At 49.4% G+C, this 16,739-nt stretch overlaps 2 protein-coding genes and 1 long non-coding RNA gene across 4 annotated transcripts; 1 reads left to right on the top strand and 2 right to left on the bottom strand.

Moving 5' to 3' along the window:
* Positions 1–419: 419 nt before the first annotated feature.
* Positions 420–14,572, bottom strand: pkd1b (polycystic kidney disease 1b). 2 transcript variants are annotated; one of them, XM_037277689.1, is made up of 34 exons: positions 14,401–14,572; positions 13,963–14,093; positions 11,003–13,899; positions 10,755–10,889; positions 10,508–10,621; positions 9,398–9,680; positions 9,226–9,322; positions 8,941–9,069; positions 8,733–8,874; positions 8,488–8,625; positions 8,259–8,409; positions 7,464–8,120; positions 6,872–7,010; positions 6,536–6,788; positions 6,198–6,393; positions 5,965–6,132; positions 5,754–5,894; positions 5,472–5,682; positions 5,268–5,391; positions 5,055–5,198; positions 4,676–4,982; positions 4,491–4,611; positions 4,179–4,393; positions 3,911–4,113; positions 3,655–3,852; positions 3,413–3,567; positions 3,142–3,339; positions 2,891–3,059; positions 2,630–2,812; positions 2,420–2,524; positions 2,220–2,354; positions 1,948–2,153; positions 1,736–1,847; positions 420–1,555 (listed from the first exon to the last, which is right to left on the bottom strand). In XM_037277689.1, the coding sequence occupies exons 1-34, from the start codon at positions 14,514–14,516 to the stop codon at positions 725–727; spliced, it is 9,504 nt and encodes a 3,167-aa protein (XP_037133584.1). In that variant the 5' UTR covers positions 14,517–14,572; the 3' UTR covers positions 420–724. The 2 variants fall into 2 exon arrangements, with proteins under 2 accessions (XP_037133584.1, XP_037133585.1); XM_037277690.1 differs by having other exon boundaries at positions 3,413–3,513.
* LOC119138020 lies at positions 6,957–7,344 on the top strand. Its single transcript, XR_005101069.1, has 2 exons — positions 6,957–7,036; positions 7,260–7,344. It is a non-coding gene; the product is annotated as an uncharacterized LOC119138020 (long non-coding RNA).
* Positions 14,573–16,691, bottom strand: LOC119138429. Its single transcript, XM_037278438.1, has 8 exons — positions 16,615–16,691; positions 16,371–16,548; positions 16,095–16,306; positions 15,911–16,029; positions 15,704–15,851; positions 15,364–15,632; positions 14,826–15,260; positions 14,573–14,767 (listed from the first exon to the last, which is right to left on the bottom strand). The coding sequence occupies exons 1-8, from the start codon at positions 16,652–16,654 to the stop codon at positions 14,573–14,575; spliced, it is 1,596 nt and encodes a 531-aa protein (XP_037134333.1). The 5' UTR covers positions 16,655–16,691.
* Between the last annotated feature and the right edge of the window lie 48 nt (positions 16,692–16,739).

Here is a 16,739-nt window from a genome sequence, read left to right as displayed (position 1 = left end):
GCGCTCAACGCAAATGAGCATTCAAAAAGACTGAGCGTGCAACGTCAACATTTTGTTTACCTTTTAAAAGTAAAACATGTTTTGACATTTTATGGAAGTAATAATAACTTGGAACACTTTTGTCTTAAGCTGTTATTGAAAATTCAACATTTAAAAAAACTATCAACGTGTTCATATTATTTGGCAACAAAAACGATATACACATTTTCACATGTATTACTTCACCACATGTCAAATTATTTCCATTTAAAAGCACTGAAATATAATCAATCAAAATCGTAACTCTCCCGAGATATTACAGGGTTTTTGAATGTTTAGAAAAAAAAGGTCAAAAAAAAAAAAAGTTCGACACTACTTTTTTGAATGAAAAGAAGAACATCTACATTTTGAATATAAAATAACAACAAAGCAATAATAGTTCAGTATTGCTCCATGTCATCTTTTAATATTGTCTGACTAAGTGAATGCTAGCAAAAATGAGCAAATATGCGTTAAGCAAGCTACTGAAGAAGGGAAAAAAATTCCCGCAAAAATATAAGCTACTAATTTGAGACCCTGTTATCTCTCGTCTTTTCTCAGCATGAATTTGTATGCAACGCCATGGAATCTTAGCGTGTTTGACTTCTCCAAACATGAAATGCACTCCACCCTCTTGAAAATGGTGGACTATAAAGGCATTAGATATGTTCAAAGAAAGACCCAGGTCATTTGAAAGTACAAATGTTTACAAAGGTCCCTCAGAGATCCAAGCCTTCCTTTTTTTCGGCGCCCCTACACTAATACGTCTCCCGCCCTCTTCGCTATTTGGTCTGACGAAAGCGCGAAAGGCAGAATTCCCATATGGTGCAACTCCACCTTGTTTTAGCCACAGTCTTTGAGCTGCATCGGCCGAGTGTGAACTTCCAGAGTGCCACGCTCTCCTCTTGGGAAAACCAGAGGAATTTATGGGATGCAAACTGGAGCTTCCTGTCGCCGCCGCTTCAGTTGCGTCACGAGGCATATGCGACAGTGGATATAGCCACCCGGATTCTGAGTAGGAGCTCCGTGTACGTGGGAAGAGGTGGACCGGTGCCGCTGGGGGCCGCTGAATTGTGGAAGGAGTGAAAGGGAACATTGGCGAAATGGATCTTGGCGGATTGGTGTAAAGCAGACCTGTCCTCCTGCGTCTAGTTCTCCCATCAGGCTCCTGATTTGATGATTTGGGCAATCTGTCCTCACATTTTTCCTTGTTACTGATTTGACTTTTCTTTCGCCTGGACACAATGTCTTCAAGTTCAATCTCCAGGCGCTCGGAATCCTCACTTATCTGAGTGAGCCGATCGAATTGAGAAAGCAACGCGTTCACGCACGGCAGCAGGTGCTCCAGGAAGGGCCGGACGTCAAATCCCGGTTCGGAAAGCGTCGAGTCCTCCGATAGAACAGACAAAGGGCGTGGAGATGGAATGGTGGACGGTGAATGAGAAGATGGAAGGGAGGAAAAGAGAGTGGAAAGGCGGGATTCCTGGGAGGCTCTGGAAGGAACGTCCATGCCGTCGAACTTCACCCTGTGCCTGAACTAGAACACAAATGCATTGGTTACACAAAATCACAACTTTTTTTTTTTTTTTTTTTACACATATATAAACAAGTTCTATTGGGAAAAAAATTCTCCAATCATTTCCCATCAATCACACAAGCATGGGCAGATAAGCCGCTAAGCGCTAACACACAGTGCTAATCCTTATCCAATCCTCACTTCTTTCGCCTTGGTGAGTCCAATCCATAACTTGAGTCTCTTGATGAAGAAGTCCACCATCTCATAATCTTGAGGTTCTGTGGTTGGACGATAAATGTCTGCTTTCTCAGCCCTTCAAATTTTGCAAGGGGGGGGGGGGGGGGGGGGGGCAATCAATCATTTTTCGTTCACGGTTGATAAAACACACGAAAGCAAAGAGAACTAGTATGCACCTGTAGGCACGGATGAGGACGGCCCCAAAGAGTTTGGCCAAAAGCCAGACACTCGCCCCCATCAGCAGTATTCCGTACAAAGGGCCGAGGACAGGGTGGACCCTGCGTAGTCTTTGCAGACCGATGCGGCCGCCGCGCACAACGGACATCAGCGAGGGCAAAATCTCACGCGTGGACAAAAAGCCTTCCACTGACTGCGAGAAAAGCTGAAACCAGAGCAGAGATGTCAAATCCAATTTGTTTGGATGGTGGATTCTCATTTCCTTTTGTACCGTATTCCCGAGATGAGTCATGAACAAAAGCAGGAGCAGCGAGAGGAAACTTAAGGTCCACAACTCCTTCCGAGCTCTGTTCAGCACTCTGATGATCACAACCCATCTGCGTACAAATCGTAATGTTCCCAACAGCTGCAAACCAAAGCAAAAGAAGGTTTAGTGGAATGCAAAAGCACAGGCCGGTTGGATGAGGTTACCTTTAGGACCAGTAAAGTGAGTAACACAGCGGCACATTGAGAAGACCTTTGAGTCAGTTCAGCACAGCCGTGGAAGTTGATGAATCGGTCAGCTTGGGATTTCAGCTAAATCACATTGAATGACATCAAGTATCATCATATGCATATCAATAGAGAAGTCCAAGTCATAGTCCGAATTGCCTTCTGGTCATTGTTTGCCCCATATTGTACCTGGGAAACACAGGAAGTGGCCTGGGAGCGAAACGAGAGGTGAAGCACGCTCGCCGCCAACGACAACGCAACCGACAGGAGCTGGAGCCAGTGTTTGCCTCCACACACGTACCCCGCACGCTCGTTCGCCATCGAGCGCAATTCCCCAATCAATATGAGCAGAGCACAGGCCAAAAGGAAAAGCTGTCAAATCAAGAAGACACCGTGTTCTTGTACTGACATCCGTCCGTTAGCCGTGACGAAGGTAAGGCTCGCTTTTACCATGAGGACCAGATGGAGGTCCAAGCCGTCGTGCCGTGATGGAATGAGGAGCGGGTAGATGGAGAGGAATGAAGTGAACCGTTGGGTCCAATCGAGTCGGATGGAGAGACAGAGAAATAAACCAGACTCTCTGTGGTACTGTGTCGAATCCACAAAGAGTGTTTGGAACCTAACGGAGGAAAAAATGACATTGAGCACAATTCGAATCAAAGGAGAGAGATGGCTTTCTATTTTGCAGGAAAGGATCTTACCGATGAATGCAAAAGCCTCCCGTACGAAGGTCGGCCAGGACTTGATGTGTCGTCATGCTAGAGTTTCCCAGAATGACCTCCCCCCGACCCCCTGAGTGTGCGTAGAGGAGCCGCGGTGAGCCCGCGAGATGGAGTAGAGCGTTTCGGTGCAGGTAGGTCACCAAGGTGCCGTTCATCCATCGCTCGGCATCCAAGCAGCTGTGAACGATGACAGCCGTAGGTCTTTGGCCGGGCCAAGCTATGACACAAACATTTGCAATTGCGTGCTCACTTTCGGATGGATGTTAAGCTCGGGCCCACCAAGGGAGCAGTGTGAAGCTGGCGTCGGACAGCAGAGTGCAAAAGCCTTCCTTGGCTTTTTTCCACACTGTCCTGGTAGTTCACCATGAGCACCAGCAACAGAAAGAGCAGCTGTGACACGCAATGCTGCTTCCAAAAGAGAGAGAGAGAGAGAGCGAGAGAGAGACGTCCTTAGTACAAAGACAAACGAGCTGCAAGCTTTTGTTTTCTTACCCTCATAAGCGAGCCGAGTGCACGGACTTTCCGAGCTTCCTCTTTAGCCCGCAGCAGTCCGTAGCCGCACGGAGGTCGAACCTTCCCGCCGTGTTCTCCAAATGCTCTCGTGGTGGTGGTCCCCAGGCCTAGTTGGTCCTCCACTTCCGGATCCACGGGCCGCCAAACGACAGTGTAGATCAAGGCTTGAAGGCACACCTAACGGAATAGAAGATCGACTCAAGTTCAAAAAGGCCATGACGGTGAGGAAACTGACCTTGAGAGGTTCCAGCAGGAGAAGGGAAGTGAGAAAGGCGGACAGTGTGGAGATGAGCCACATGAGGACGACTGTTCTGGAGAAGAAGCGGCCGTAGATTGCGACAAGAGCAAGACATGCTCCCATCAACGTGGCCACCAGAGGGTAGATCACGCAAAACATCCAGGGAGGAAAAAGCCAGCCGGGCCGACCTCGAGCGATGCCTAAAGACAAGGACGTAAGTAGGCTAAAAATGCTTTCAAACACATTTCAATGGATTTTTTTCTACCAATGCGTGTGGTGGAGGAACAGCTCGTCAAGTCGGGAGAAGGACTCGGCAGGAAGGTGCTGGCCACCGAGTCCACGGAAAGTACAGATGGACATCTGAAGAGTTGTGTCTGGCATTGGGAAGGAGCTGAATGTGCCTCCAATTGAAGGCGCTCTGCCTCATGGAGGTATTTATCATCCGAGTTATCTGACCAACTGCTGCAGGAGGTGCTCTGGCTAAGAAAACACCCAAAAGAAATCCTTCCAAAAAGAAGAAAGAAAGAAATCCAAGAATCCAATAAAAATCTTCACTCAAGTCAGATGTAGGCCTTACGTGTTTGAGAATGACGAGTTTGTCGTAGGCGAGTCCCGACCGCTGTCGGAGTTGTTTTTGGCCAAACGCAAAGTGTCGTCTGTTGCTGCTGCTTCTTCTATTGACATCAGGAGATTCTCCTCTGAAAGCCACAGTGACATTCATTGACTTGCTCACTCTTCTCAAATACGTATGTTCTGACTTACCAGACAGAGTCAAACAGGTTTTCATATTGGGCTTGTGCTTCGCACTTTCTTGATCCTTTTGGCCAGCGGGGGTCAGGTGGAGCTGCATGGGAGCTTTTTTCCTCCTCAGCTGGCCTGTTGCGCACAAAGCAAGCGAGGCCTCACATTGGTCCAAATCCTCGGGCTCTGTGAGCAGACTGTCGCACGAAGCCCAGGAAGCCGCCGCAGTCTCCTCCTGGCACGTGTCGTCCTCATTGGTCTGGGGCGCCAAACCAGAGGCGGCCCAGAAGTCCACCATGCTAGAGTCAAAAGCTTTGCTCTCCAATAACTAACACAAGAATATGCGATCGATCATTAATAACACGTCACGCGACCTCAAAGCGTGCTTGTGTATTCTCACGGATGAGGGACTATCTCCAAGTCGGCTGGAGGCTCCAAATAAGGATAAGAAAGATGGCCCGGAAAGTTCCGATTGGCCCAGGTAGACGTCCATCTCCACGGAGTAACAAACCGGTGAAGAAGGAAGTGACGTGTCCACGATTACCTGGATCGCAAACCGCATTGAATCCACAAGGAAGACCGTTGCAGAAGAAAGAGGGAGCAATCATCTGACCTGATTGTGGCTTTTTCCAAACAAAAAGCAGATGAAACACTGGAGCGGAAACAGCACAAGTGCAACCACCATTCCCACAGCAAGCGTTTCCATAGTGACCGGCAGTTTGGCTGACACTGGCCCACTTGCAGGAGGAACACATCAAATGCTTGAGCGAATGCTGTTCCGGAATTGAAACTTTGAAGCGTTGGTGCTTTTACGTACCTGCGCCCCTGGGAAGCCACAGCCCCGTACCACAGCGCGCCCGATGCCAGATAGAGATGCAGCATCAGAGCGCTGCAGGTAACTCTCTGCGCTCGAGTAAAAAGACTATGGATGGGGCGTTGCCATAGCGACAGCCACAGGTGGCGCTCCACCATTCCAAAAAGCAACTGCGAGCACAGGATTCGCCCAAATTGGGAAAGCTCTTCAGGACCTGGCAGGAAGGAGTCGCACTTGACTTGATGTTATTCTGTCGCTAGGCGGAAGGAAGTCAAATCAGCTTACATGAGGCCAGGATTTCTTTCTCCACTGTCCCATTCTTTGGATTTTCCACAGAGAGCCAGTCATCGACTAAGAAGAAGAACATGTGGTCTGTTACGGGGTCCCAGACAACCACGTGTTGAACATACCAGGATGGATCCGAGCCTTCAAATGAAAAAAGAAATGTCAAAAATATCGGCAAAGAAGCTCAAGATGCAAAATCCATCCATTCAACCTGTGTTGTCATGCCAGATCCGAATTTTCCAAAGTTCCCCTAAGCTGACGTCCGTTTCCAAGTGAAAGTGGTCCAGGCTGCCACGTTGAAAAGCGCCAGGCCTTTGCAGATGACGAGAGCCGCTCTTGTTGACGCCGTACAAACTGATGGCGACGTGCGCCGTGGTGCCTGATGGAATAAAGCTCTGTCTGCATTGGAATTGGCCATCCAGACTTGTGATCCATTTTGCTCACCTGCTCCATGCCTCCAGCCCGTCTTGACCAGCACTCTGTATTGATAGAGTCCGGCTGGACCGCACAGGGGCACTTGGCTCACTCTCAGGCTGTCCAGGTGGTCCATTTTATGGCCAATGAGTCCCACCAGCAGGTGAAGCAGGAGCAGAGCAACACATACAATCCCCACCACCGCATTAAGGCTGGGACCAGTTGCCTGGAAAGAGTAGACGTCATTCCAAAGGCTTCTCTTGAGTCAGTGATCGACTTGCGCGTGCGTGCGTGAGTGAGTGCCTGAGTGTGAGTGCCTGAGTGTGAGTGCCTGAGTGTGTGCCTGAGTGAGTGCGCTGACCACGTACAGGCGGCAGTAGCACAACGGCCCCGGGATGAAGAAACAAAGAGGCCCCAAACATGGTAAGGTGGTGCGTCAGGCAATGCACCGTTTGGAGTGTGGTGCCCTCCAGTGACTTGAGACCCTCACTACTCCAAGTCATCTCCTTGAGGCTGAAGTACTGGCACAGAGAGCTGAACACACATAATGACACTGCAACGGGAGCGCCTTCCACAAATGAGCTCAGACTGACACACAGAGTCTTTGCTGTGTCATTGAAACTGTCACGGAGAGAGAGAAGGAGAAAATCAATCAAGTCCATTTAAGACAGGAATGCATGATGTCAGAGGAGGAGCGTACTCACAGCGGCGAAAGAAATACCGTTTTCTCAGTGAAGGTATTCAAAGCCGAATGATTGATAAGCCACTCTTTAGTGAAGGAATCCTGAAATCCATTTGTTATTTCCATTTGAACACGGCCCACAGTCTCGGGAGGAGTAACTCCTAGAGGTAGGTGCATGATTCAGACAGTAGATCAGGGGTCTCAAAGTCCAGTCCTCGGGGGGGGGCCGCATCCCTACATGTTTTCCAAGTTTCCCTGGTTCAGCACACCTGATTCAAATGATCAGGTGTGCTGAACCTCACGTTCTGCAGGAGCCTGATCATTGAATCAGGTGTGTTGAACGAGGGAATCTTGGAAAACATGTAGGAATGCGGCCCCCTCCCGAGGACTGGACTTTGAGACCCCTGCAGTAGATGTACCAGGAGTACTCAAACGGTGACTCGAGTCACTGATAGCGCTGGTCATTTCTACAGAAAATGTCCCCGTCATTTTGAAGTTTAACCTACACAGTATATTGGCTGTATCCATTTTCTTTCAAATGACATCCAATTATTGATGACTTACTTGATCATTATGAGTCTGAGAATGACCACAAAAGGTACACGTCGATTTACCTGCTAACAGGCTGAAGTTGAAGGAGATGTATAAACCTGCATTTTCATCCAGGCCAGCCACACTTTGTATTGTAAAGTTCAGACGTCCCTCGAGCGGAAGCGTAACGGTCGGACATGTACCGTTAGCGTGTCCGTCCGCGCTCTCGTCCGAACGTCTCATCTCGGCGGGTAGCCTGCCATTGCTACGCAGGGTGACTCGAATCGCCTGCTCCGGCTCCAGATCCTGGATGGCTAGCGGCTCGCCCTGAGGGGTGCTGATCTCCATGGCGACCAGAGTGGTGGAAATTGGAGGGTCAGCTGCAGCTAGCAGAGAATGAGATCCATCCAGAGCTAAAAGCACCTGCACCAGCTCTGAACGTTGACTCTTAAGGCGAGTGCTGAGTGAGGTTGGAATTTGAAACGGGCATGGCGGCGGAGTTGAAGGAACCGTGGAAGGTTGCTTGGACCGCACGGAGCAGAGAAGCTCGGCGGGGTCGCCGTAGAAACCGGTTGTACTGATATAAGGTGTGACCAACGAAAGGGGCATCTCCCAAGGATCGGGGGAGCGCATCAGGGAGCGCATTAAGGCTCCTGCTTGGCTAAGTGCCGAGAGGAACTGCTGAGTTGTGGAGTCGTCGTGTTGGGAGGCTGAGGCTGAGGAAGAAGCCAGAGAGCTACCTGTAAATAATCACAAAATGTTGATTATGATGTCTGTATCCAACACGTCCCGTCCCGTTCCTGTCAGGAAATGTACATACAAACGTTTGATGAAGTAAGGCAAAGACGATTTGGCGTAGCATTTGCAACCCTACCTACCTACAACGCTAAGGATGTTCTTCCCTGTGTCAAATGCTGAAACTCGGCCACCACCAGAACGTTTGTGATCCTCCAGTATACGAATCATCTTCTCAGCAGCTTCCAGAACCTTCTCCTGACACTTTGCACAGGTGAACTCATCAGGAAAAGCCTGGGGAATGGAATAAAAAGAGTGGTTAGAAACTGGCAAATGATTGATGAAATGAATGATGCAATGCTGCATTCTTACAGTGGACTGGGCTAGAGCTGAGCTGATTTGATCAACATCCATCATGGAGGAAATGGGAAGGGAGACCAAAGCTTTGGTAACATTTTCTCTTATCTCCTTCTTCATTGGGAGCTCTCTGGTATTTGGTCCCGACTCCATCTGTGGCTCAAAGGATGAAAAAGATGTGGTGAGATGGGTTGGTTTATTTGATGGGATTGGATTGGATTGGACTGAGGAAGCCTTTCTCACACAATCCTGGATTTTACCTGGTTGAGCTGACTGGTGAGCGCAATGGAATATGGGATGATTTCCTGAGGGTTGCCATGTTGGACTAAGGCCCACATATCTTTCTGGCTCTTTGTTCCGAGCCACTCGCTGGTGTTGACATGAGACTGGACACTCAGAGTTCTGAAAAGTAAGGGAAAGTCGGAATACGGATACGACAATGGAAATGTAACTCGTGCTGGCTTTCACCTGTTAAGAGCAACGACACTTGAGCCCAAATTGTCTTCGATGAGCAAAGTAACTGTGATCAGTGACTTGTTTTGTCCTCGCACGGGACTCCCCGCTGGAACCAGGCTGCCAAAAGTGGCTCGAGTGCCCCTTGAGAAGGAAAGAAGGAAAGAAGGAAAGAAAAAGCCCTCACAAAGTGCACAGACAAGCTCCATATATTTTTCACAGCTCCCCCACCTGTGACGATATACTATCAAATGGATGGATGGATGGATGGAAATGTTCTCTTTGTGACCTTCAACTTACCGGTAAAGAGTTAGAAGAGGGCACATGACGGGATGGCACGGTGCAACCTGGAAGGTATAGATGAGCTCAGAGGATGTGTTGCCTTCATCCCGCCATCCTGAACATCCAAGTGCATATGTGATGAAAACGTCATCAATAATAGAAGCGCGACAGTGTTGCGTGCGTTGATTACCCGAGCAGTTGAAGTGAACCACCGTCCCCAGCGGATGGATGTGGGACTCGGGCTCCAGTTGGCACAAACCCCCAGAAGGGGCTTGATTGAGTACAAGCGTCTGACTGGCACTGCCCCACCTTCCAGCCACACTCACATTAAGAGTGAAGGTATAAATGTTCCCCGGAAGAAGAGCATGCGAACGCAACACCAATCTGGATGTGGAGCGTCTTCCTGTAGAGATGGCGGCCTGGAGCAGGTCGAGTGTCGCGCCTGACTCGGCATCCTGGGCGCTCCAAGTGTGCTGTGGTGACATTAGCAACAGTTAGCTCAGTGGCCTAGTGGTAGAGCAGGGGTGCTCAATACGTCGATCGCGATCGACCGGTCGATCGCCAAGCCACTATTGGTCGATCGCGTGATATTAAAATGTTTTGGGGTTTTTTCGCACTTGACGCGTGTACAAACAACGGCGCTAACAACACAACACAAACACGCTAGCTCGCAAGTTCCCTCCAATTGTCAGAACCCTGTTTTTTCTCTTAAACTTAAGAAAGGGTATAAAAATGAGTGGGGCAGCTGGCCAAAGTAAGAAGTATCACTTTGATAGGGAATGGAAGTAGGACTTTTTTTCACGATGACATATATAAATATATATATATATATATATATATATATATATATATATATATATATATATATAAACATTTTTTTTTTTTTTAGTGGGTAGATCTTTGTGACTTGGTCATTTCAAAAGTAGCTCGCGAGCTGAGAAAGTTTGGGCACCCCTGTGGTAGAGTGTCGGCCCTGAGACTGGAAGGTTGTGGGTTCAAACCCACTTGTTTGCCGGCCGGCCAAAGACTATAAAAATGGGAGCCATTGCCTCCCTGCTTGGCACTCAGCATTAAGGGTTGGAATTGGGGTGTTCGATCACCAAATGATTCCCGAGCGCGGCGGCACCGCTGCTGCTCACTGCTCCCCCAAATCACATGGGGATGGGTTCAATGCAGAGGACCAATTTCACCACAGCCAGATGTGTGTGTGACCATCATTGGGACTTTAACTTTAGTTCCGTACAAAATTCAAGGGGAGACTACAGTCAATTGAAGATGCTCTTCCGACATCGACTCTTACCTGAGCTCGCTCATCGCACTCTCCACAATGCCCGGACAGGATGAGGGGGGCGTGGCCTGGACAGGAAACACACTCCACAAATACGGGAAGTTGGGCTGCTTCGCACACACTTACCTAAACAAAGGGTGGAAGAAAGTGCTGCTACACTTCAAATCAAATCATCATCATCAAGGGTTAAATACAGGTAGTCGGAAAGCGACCGTATGAAATGGGAAATACAAATGACATTCGTAGAGTGAAAACTGACTGTCTGCGTGAAGGATACGGGTGTCCTTCCCGCCTTAGTTACGGTGAGGGTGAAAGTATAAAGGGTGTCTGGATGTAACTGTTTGCTGGCTATGGTCACAATACTGCTGTTGCTCTCAATGGGGATGGTGGAATTCTGCAAAGCACAGAGGAAGGGAGGGAGGGAGGCAAAGGAGTAAGAGCAAAGTCCAATACTCATTTTGCAATCCAATAACCCCATGAATAATGCTCGGATCGAGAGGTACACACCTTTATCGTGAAGGTCCATTGATACCGTAGCGCATCCTCGCCTTGCTTCGCATCAGGATCTCGTGACCCCCTTCCGTCCAGAACCAGGTCACGGGTGCTTGGCCACAGTCTATGCGAGCCTCCCTTGATGACAGCCACCAACGGGGAGCAGACCACCGTAACTTTGGTTTTTCGTCGCACCCACAGGGGTGTCCCTTGGAGCGAAACGCTAAACCAAAGGCAGTAGCGTCCCACATCCAGAGAGTTCTTTGGTAGATGGAGAAAAGGTGATGTCGTTCCATTGAGAAGGACTCCGTTCCCGCTCTCGTGGGTACAATCCAGCGCTCGGAACATCTCCCACCGATACGTCGTCTCGTAGGCAGAGCAGTTCAGATCCACGCGCGCTTCAAAGAAATTGGCCCGAGATCGGAAGATAGTCGGCTGGCTCTGGATGAGTGAGGCTTGCGGCTCGGCGCACTCCAACTCCAACACGTCCACGCGTAGTTGCGCGGACGTGTGGCTGACATGGTTGGACACGTTGACCGTAACCAGGTATTCGCCGGCCCTACCAAACGTATGATTAACCCAAGTGACGTGCGTAGGCCATTTCTTGAGGGAGTTTCCAAATGTCCACACATATTTCAAGTTGCTCAATTCAATAGTCGTAGCGGAAAAGAACGCAGCATGTCCAGCAAATATGGCTTCTGACTGACAGATGAGCTGGACCTCCTGAACGGGCCATTCCACCGTCAGAGTCTTGTTTAGCATCTCGGAGCAGACGCCGTTGTTTGCTAGCGCGGTCAACGACAAGGAACCGTTTGTGGGTGGAGTGAAGATGACTTCCTTCCCTTTCAGCCACAAAGGTTGAGCATCCTCAAAGTGAAAAATCCAAGTGTAGTTGACTGCAAACTCATTTTGCTCATCCACCTCAAAACGAATCTCCTTCAGAGCTTCGACGGCATGATGGCTAGGGCTCAACAATCGGATGCCTTGGATCTTCTCCAAGATCTGAACTTGGGTTGACATCTGTGCACTGCTCACCTGATTCCAAGCTTTCAGTTGAACTTTGTGCAGTCCCGCTGGAAGCTTGGACGTGCTAAACGATCCCTCAAGCACATCCTGACTATGCATCCGGCCTTGAGTTTCAAACATCAAAACAAAAGTGGCATTGGTTCCTTTGGTGATTGTTGGCACGAAGGTAACTTCCTCCTCAGTACAGAGCCAATCTTTGCTCATGTTTAGAGCGAGGCCTTCGATTGGATCCTGGATGACCACGTCGTGTGTGACTTCCTGCCACGTAATTGCATTGGAGACATTCAAAGACACGCTGTAAATCCCTTCAAGGGGAAAAGTGTAGGCAAGGGCGTGGTGACTTTGGCAAAATAGCTTGGCGGCATCACTCATTTTCCACTCCCAGTGGAGATCACTGCCTTTGCGGACAAAGCCTTGGAATGACACAAGAGTATTGGTGCTCATATCAAACGGAAACATCTTGCCAGCGATTGTAAAATCCGCCTCTTCTACTTCCTCTTGGACGCTCACATTTTTATTGTCATCACTTTGGCTGATGGCGTTGTGGACAACAACTTGAACGAGAAAATTCCCAGACTTTGTGAAGTTGTGAAGAATAAAAGGGGCATCTGTTTGGACCAGATTGCTATCCACGTGCCAGATGTAGTTCAAGTCAGAACCAGTCAGGACCGAGACGGAAAGATTGCAAGACTTCCCCGCTGGCAGGATTTGCCTCGGCGTGGTTATTTGTGCACCACTCACACGTTCCAAAGCCACAACGGAAACAAGGCTCGTGCGTTCACCCAACTTGTTTGAAGCATTGACTCGAATTGTAAAACCAGCAGGAGACTCAACTCCAAAGTGCAAACGTTCTCCATCTGCCTCAACCTGATGTTTGATGTTATTTGGCGCGACAAGCCACTCATACGTCACGTTGGAGCCTTTCGCCATGGATGCCACAAACACCACGTCTTCACGGGTGGGCAAGTAGGTCCTATTGATCAAGCTGGGAGAATCAATGCGAAGCGCCTCCATTGGCTCAAAGACTTCCACTAAAATCAAAGCTTCTCTTCTGCTCTCCAAGTGGCGGGCTGTACTTCGGACTTGATACTGTCCCGCTTTTGGAAAAATGAAGATCAACTGGCGACTTCCCTTTTGTGTTGGAAGCAAACCATCCACTGTCCAATAGTAGGTGGCGTTCAAGTCCTCGCTGCTAACTGCCGTGAATTTGGTTTCTTCTCCGACAACAGCGAACGGCTGCTCGCTTTGAAGGCTAAAGTCGGAAACGGGATCGGAGACGTTCACCTTGACGCTGACAGATTCTCGACTTATTGCGTTAAATGCGGTGGCTGTGAATTCACCAACTTGGGTAAAAACGTGCGACACCTTTTCTTTGGGCTCTACCGGGGAGCCATCGCCAAAATCCCAAATCACAGACACGTTGCTGCCAGTGCCACTCGCCGCCCAAAATGATGCTGACGTATTGACAGTGACACTTTGGAAGCGGCACGCCAAAGAGAGATTGTTGACGGGTTGGAGTCCATTGCAACTGACACTCAGTCCGCTCATTTTCTCCACAACTTGCACCAGCAGCCAAGTGCGAAGTATAGAAAGAGTGTTGTCGGCACACAATGTGACGTTGTAATCTCCCACCGACGTAAAGGCGCGTTCAACTTTTTGCTCCGCACCTTGGACGGCTTTGGATTCATCCCCGAAATTCCAAGTGTAGATGACGCCGTCAGTGGCAGGATCAGTGAAGGCTTCCAGAGGATACGCTTGATGAACAACGGCCACCAGAGCGGAGGAATTGACGAAGAGACGTTTTAACACATGACGGACGCTTATCTTGATAGATTTGTCCATTTGTTCAAACTGGTTGGAAACTCCCACTTGAAGATGATAGTTCCCTGCAGTAAACAAAAAAAGATCCATTTCAAAATATTCTCGCATTAAAAGATGCAAGGGTTTACCAGGTGATGTGTAGGTCATGTTGACAGAATGCTCCACGAACATTTGTGTCCCTCCATTTTCTGCCTCCATAGTGTCACATGGAGCGGGAAGAGTCTGAGTAACAGGACTGCTGCCATCGCCAAAATCCCATCTAGATGACATACGTACGTGTATGGATAGACAATTTAGGTCACATGCATTGACCTGAATGGATCGCATTGGGTTTTGCCTGGATATTGTCATTCTGTTTATAATACAACAAATACGTACGTATATGCTTGGACTCACTCACCAGGTGCCAGGCCAGATAAAAGACTTTTGTCTATATTTGATTGATTGACTCGAAAAAAACAACAACCCGCTTTTCACTGTGAGATCTCATCCTTGGCCACTCCACACAAATAAAAAGGTCTGTCCAGCATATACTATAGTGCAAGCGTTTCTAATATTTCTGATACCTGAAGGTGGTTGTCAGGGCGCCGTCCACTTTGACCCCGATGGTAAAGAGGTGTGTAGCACCCACGGCTACAAGCTGCTGGCCAGACATGAACTCGGGTTCACCCAGTGGGTTCATTTTGTCGACAGTCAGGAGAAGCTGCTTGCTCTGGGAGCTCACCGGGTTAGACGCGGTTACCTGTTGTTGTTGTTTCCATCAATGATTAAAAGAGTACAATTCAAATATTTGCCACTTCCCTTTAGTTTGTGCTCGGCAGGTTTCTCGAAGACGACACTGTAGGATTCTCCTTCGTATGCAAATGCGTCCAGGTTGTCCATCACCCATGAGAATGTCACAGATGAGCCACGTTCCACTTGGGCTGTAAATGACTGTGAATGCAATGTGAGGAGAAGATGCAAAGGAATTTGTCATTGTTTGTACTCCAACCTGAGGAACGTCCACGAGCATCCTGCGGCGTCCGCGCGGCTCCACGTCCAGTCCCGCCACTGCCTCGTAGCCACACGGTGTCAGTGTAGAGGCGGCACTTGGAGATGGGGACTTGATGCCGGAGGCTGCGGTTGTTTCGAGCAGCCGCGCTTGCTCGGTAGCGCCACGAGGAGTGGGGTCTTCATAAAGCAATCGCAGATCACACACCACCTCGTCCACCCAGTGCTCGCCTTGGGGTGGCGGAAAAGCGAGGCCGCCTTCCCACCAGCCCCCCCACTTTGTACTACCCTGAAGAGACAAATAACTCTGTCGCCACGGAGAATTGAGAGCAGCTTCGCTGGCGAGGCAGCGCAGAAAAGCTCCGGGGTCGCGAGTGTGTTGGATGGCAACGACGTCGTCGGGGTACACGGTAATGGCTTCTTCTGGGAGAAGAACCTAAAAAGTGTCACTTATTAAAAAAACATCCAAATAGACAGGCTCCAATTGTAAGCCAAAATGCCACGACGCGCTCATCAATGCATTCACTTTGGCTACTCACGCTGAACGTTTGCATTTGTGAGCTGGGGCTGATTTCCAGCGGGAGGTCAGCAACCAAGTGGTAAAAAGGCGCTCTGGCGGCCGGGGGGGATCTGGGTGGTAACGCAAAGCCACCTCCCGCCGCCGAGGTGTAAGGTGAGCAGGGGAGGTGGTTGGAAAGGCAGGCTTCCAGAATATGACACCAGTACCGGCCCGTGCCGCATCCCCCTGTCGTGTTGCACAGTGCAACTGTGGAGCAGCAGCTGAATGGATTCATCAGAGAAGGGCAACCTCAAGAAGCAAAGACATTGCCATTGGGATACGGACATACATACGTAGGAGAGCAAAAAGATGCATTGTACCTGGAGGTACTAGGTGGTAATTGGGGCTGCAGTAGGGTCGAAGGATTTGAAAGCGGGCCAGACAAGGGCTCATGCTGGGTTGGACCACCGCTTCCAGTGATGTCACTCTGCCTGCGTGACTGAACCACAGGCCAGGGAACAACTGCATCTGGGGACAACAAACAGTTGAATGAGAATCCCAAATATTGGACTGACTGACTGACTGACCTCCACCGCTAGTTGCTCAACATCAGGGACACTCGCTAAGGGCTCTATCTGAACCAGTCGGTAGATGCCCGTCATCAGAACCACTCCCACCACATAAGTGTCCGGCGCTGGTAAAGACTCTGAAGGAAGCGGCAAAATATGAGTCCAAATATGGATGATGACATACTCAAGCTTCAACTCTTACCATTTAAGCTATTTTGACATATAAAGTGGTACGGTTTAACACAGGGGGTGCTCCTCCATTGTCCAGGCGTCCCCAAAGCCATCTGAGTGCACACTTCTCCTTTGTCGTCGCTGCCTCCGTCTCGCCACGGATGACTCGCTGACTCCGAAAAGTCAATCTTGTCTGCATTCTCTTCATTTGCTCCATGAATCCAAACCCACAAAGTACTTTTCCTAGAGCCCAAAAAACCTATGACAGCAAGTGGCATACGAGTGTGGATTTGCTTGATCAACTCACACTGGGAAGGAGCGGCGAAGGAAGTTTTGCAGCTCGGCGGTGCCAGCAGCCGCAACGCGTCCTCCGTCATTCCGCTGACAGGAAGCTGAAGCCTCAGACCACGTGGACGTCTTCTCAGAAAGCCAGAAGCATCGCAGGCTGGCCAGGTGGACGTGAGCGCCGTCTGGACAGGAGCTCACTTCCGCAGAGCCAGTGACAAATCCAAGGTTAAAAATGAAAAGCAGCTTCAATTCCAACTTCTCACCTGATGTGCTGATCAAAAGCATGAAAAGAATCGGTCTCATCTTAAGAAGCAGTCTCCACTTCCATCAGTGCCATTTTAGAGGAACAATGTCTGCCCAATGATGTTGCTAACGTGCTGTGCTGTGC

This window comes from Syngnathus acus, chromosome 19 (assembly GCF_901709675.1).
Source record: "Syngnathus acus chromosome 19, fSynAcu1.2, whole genome shotgun sequence".
NCBI classification, from domain to species: Eukaryota; Metazoa; Chordata; class Actinopteri; order Syngnathiformes; family Syngnathidae; genus Syngnathus; species Syngnathus acus.
This window is presented reverse-complemented; position numbering and strand designations above follow the sequence as displayed.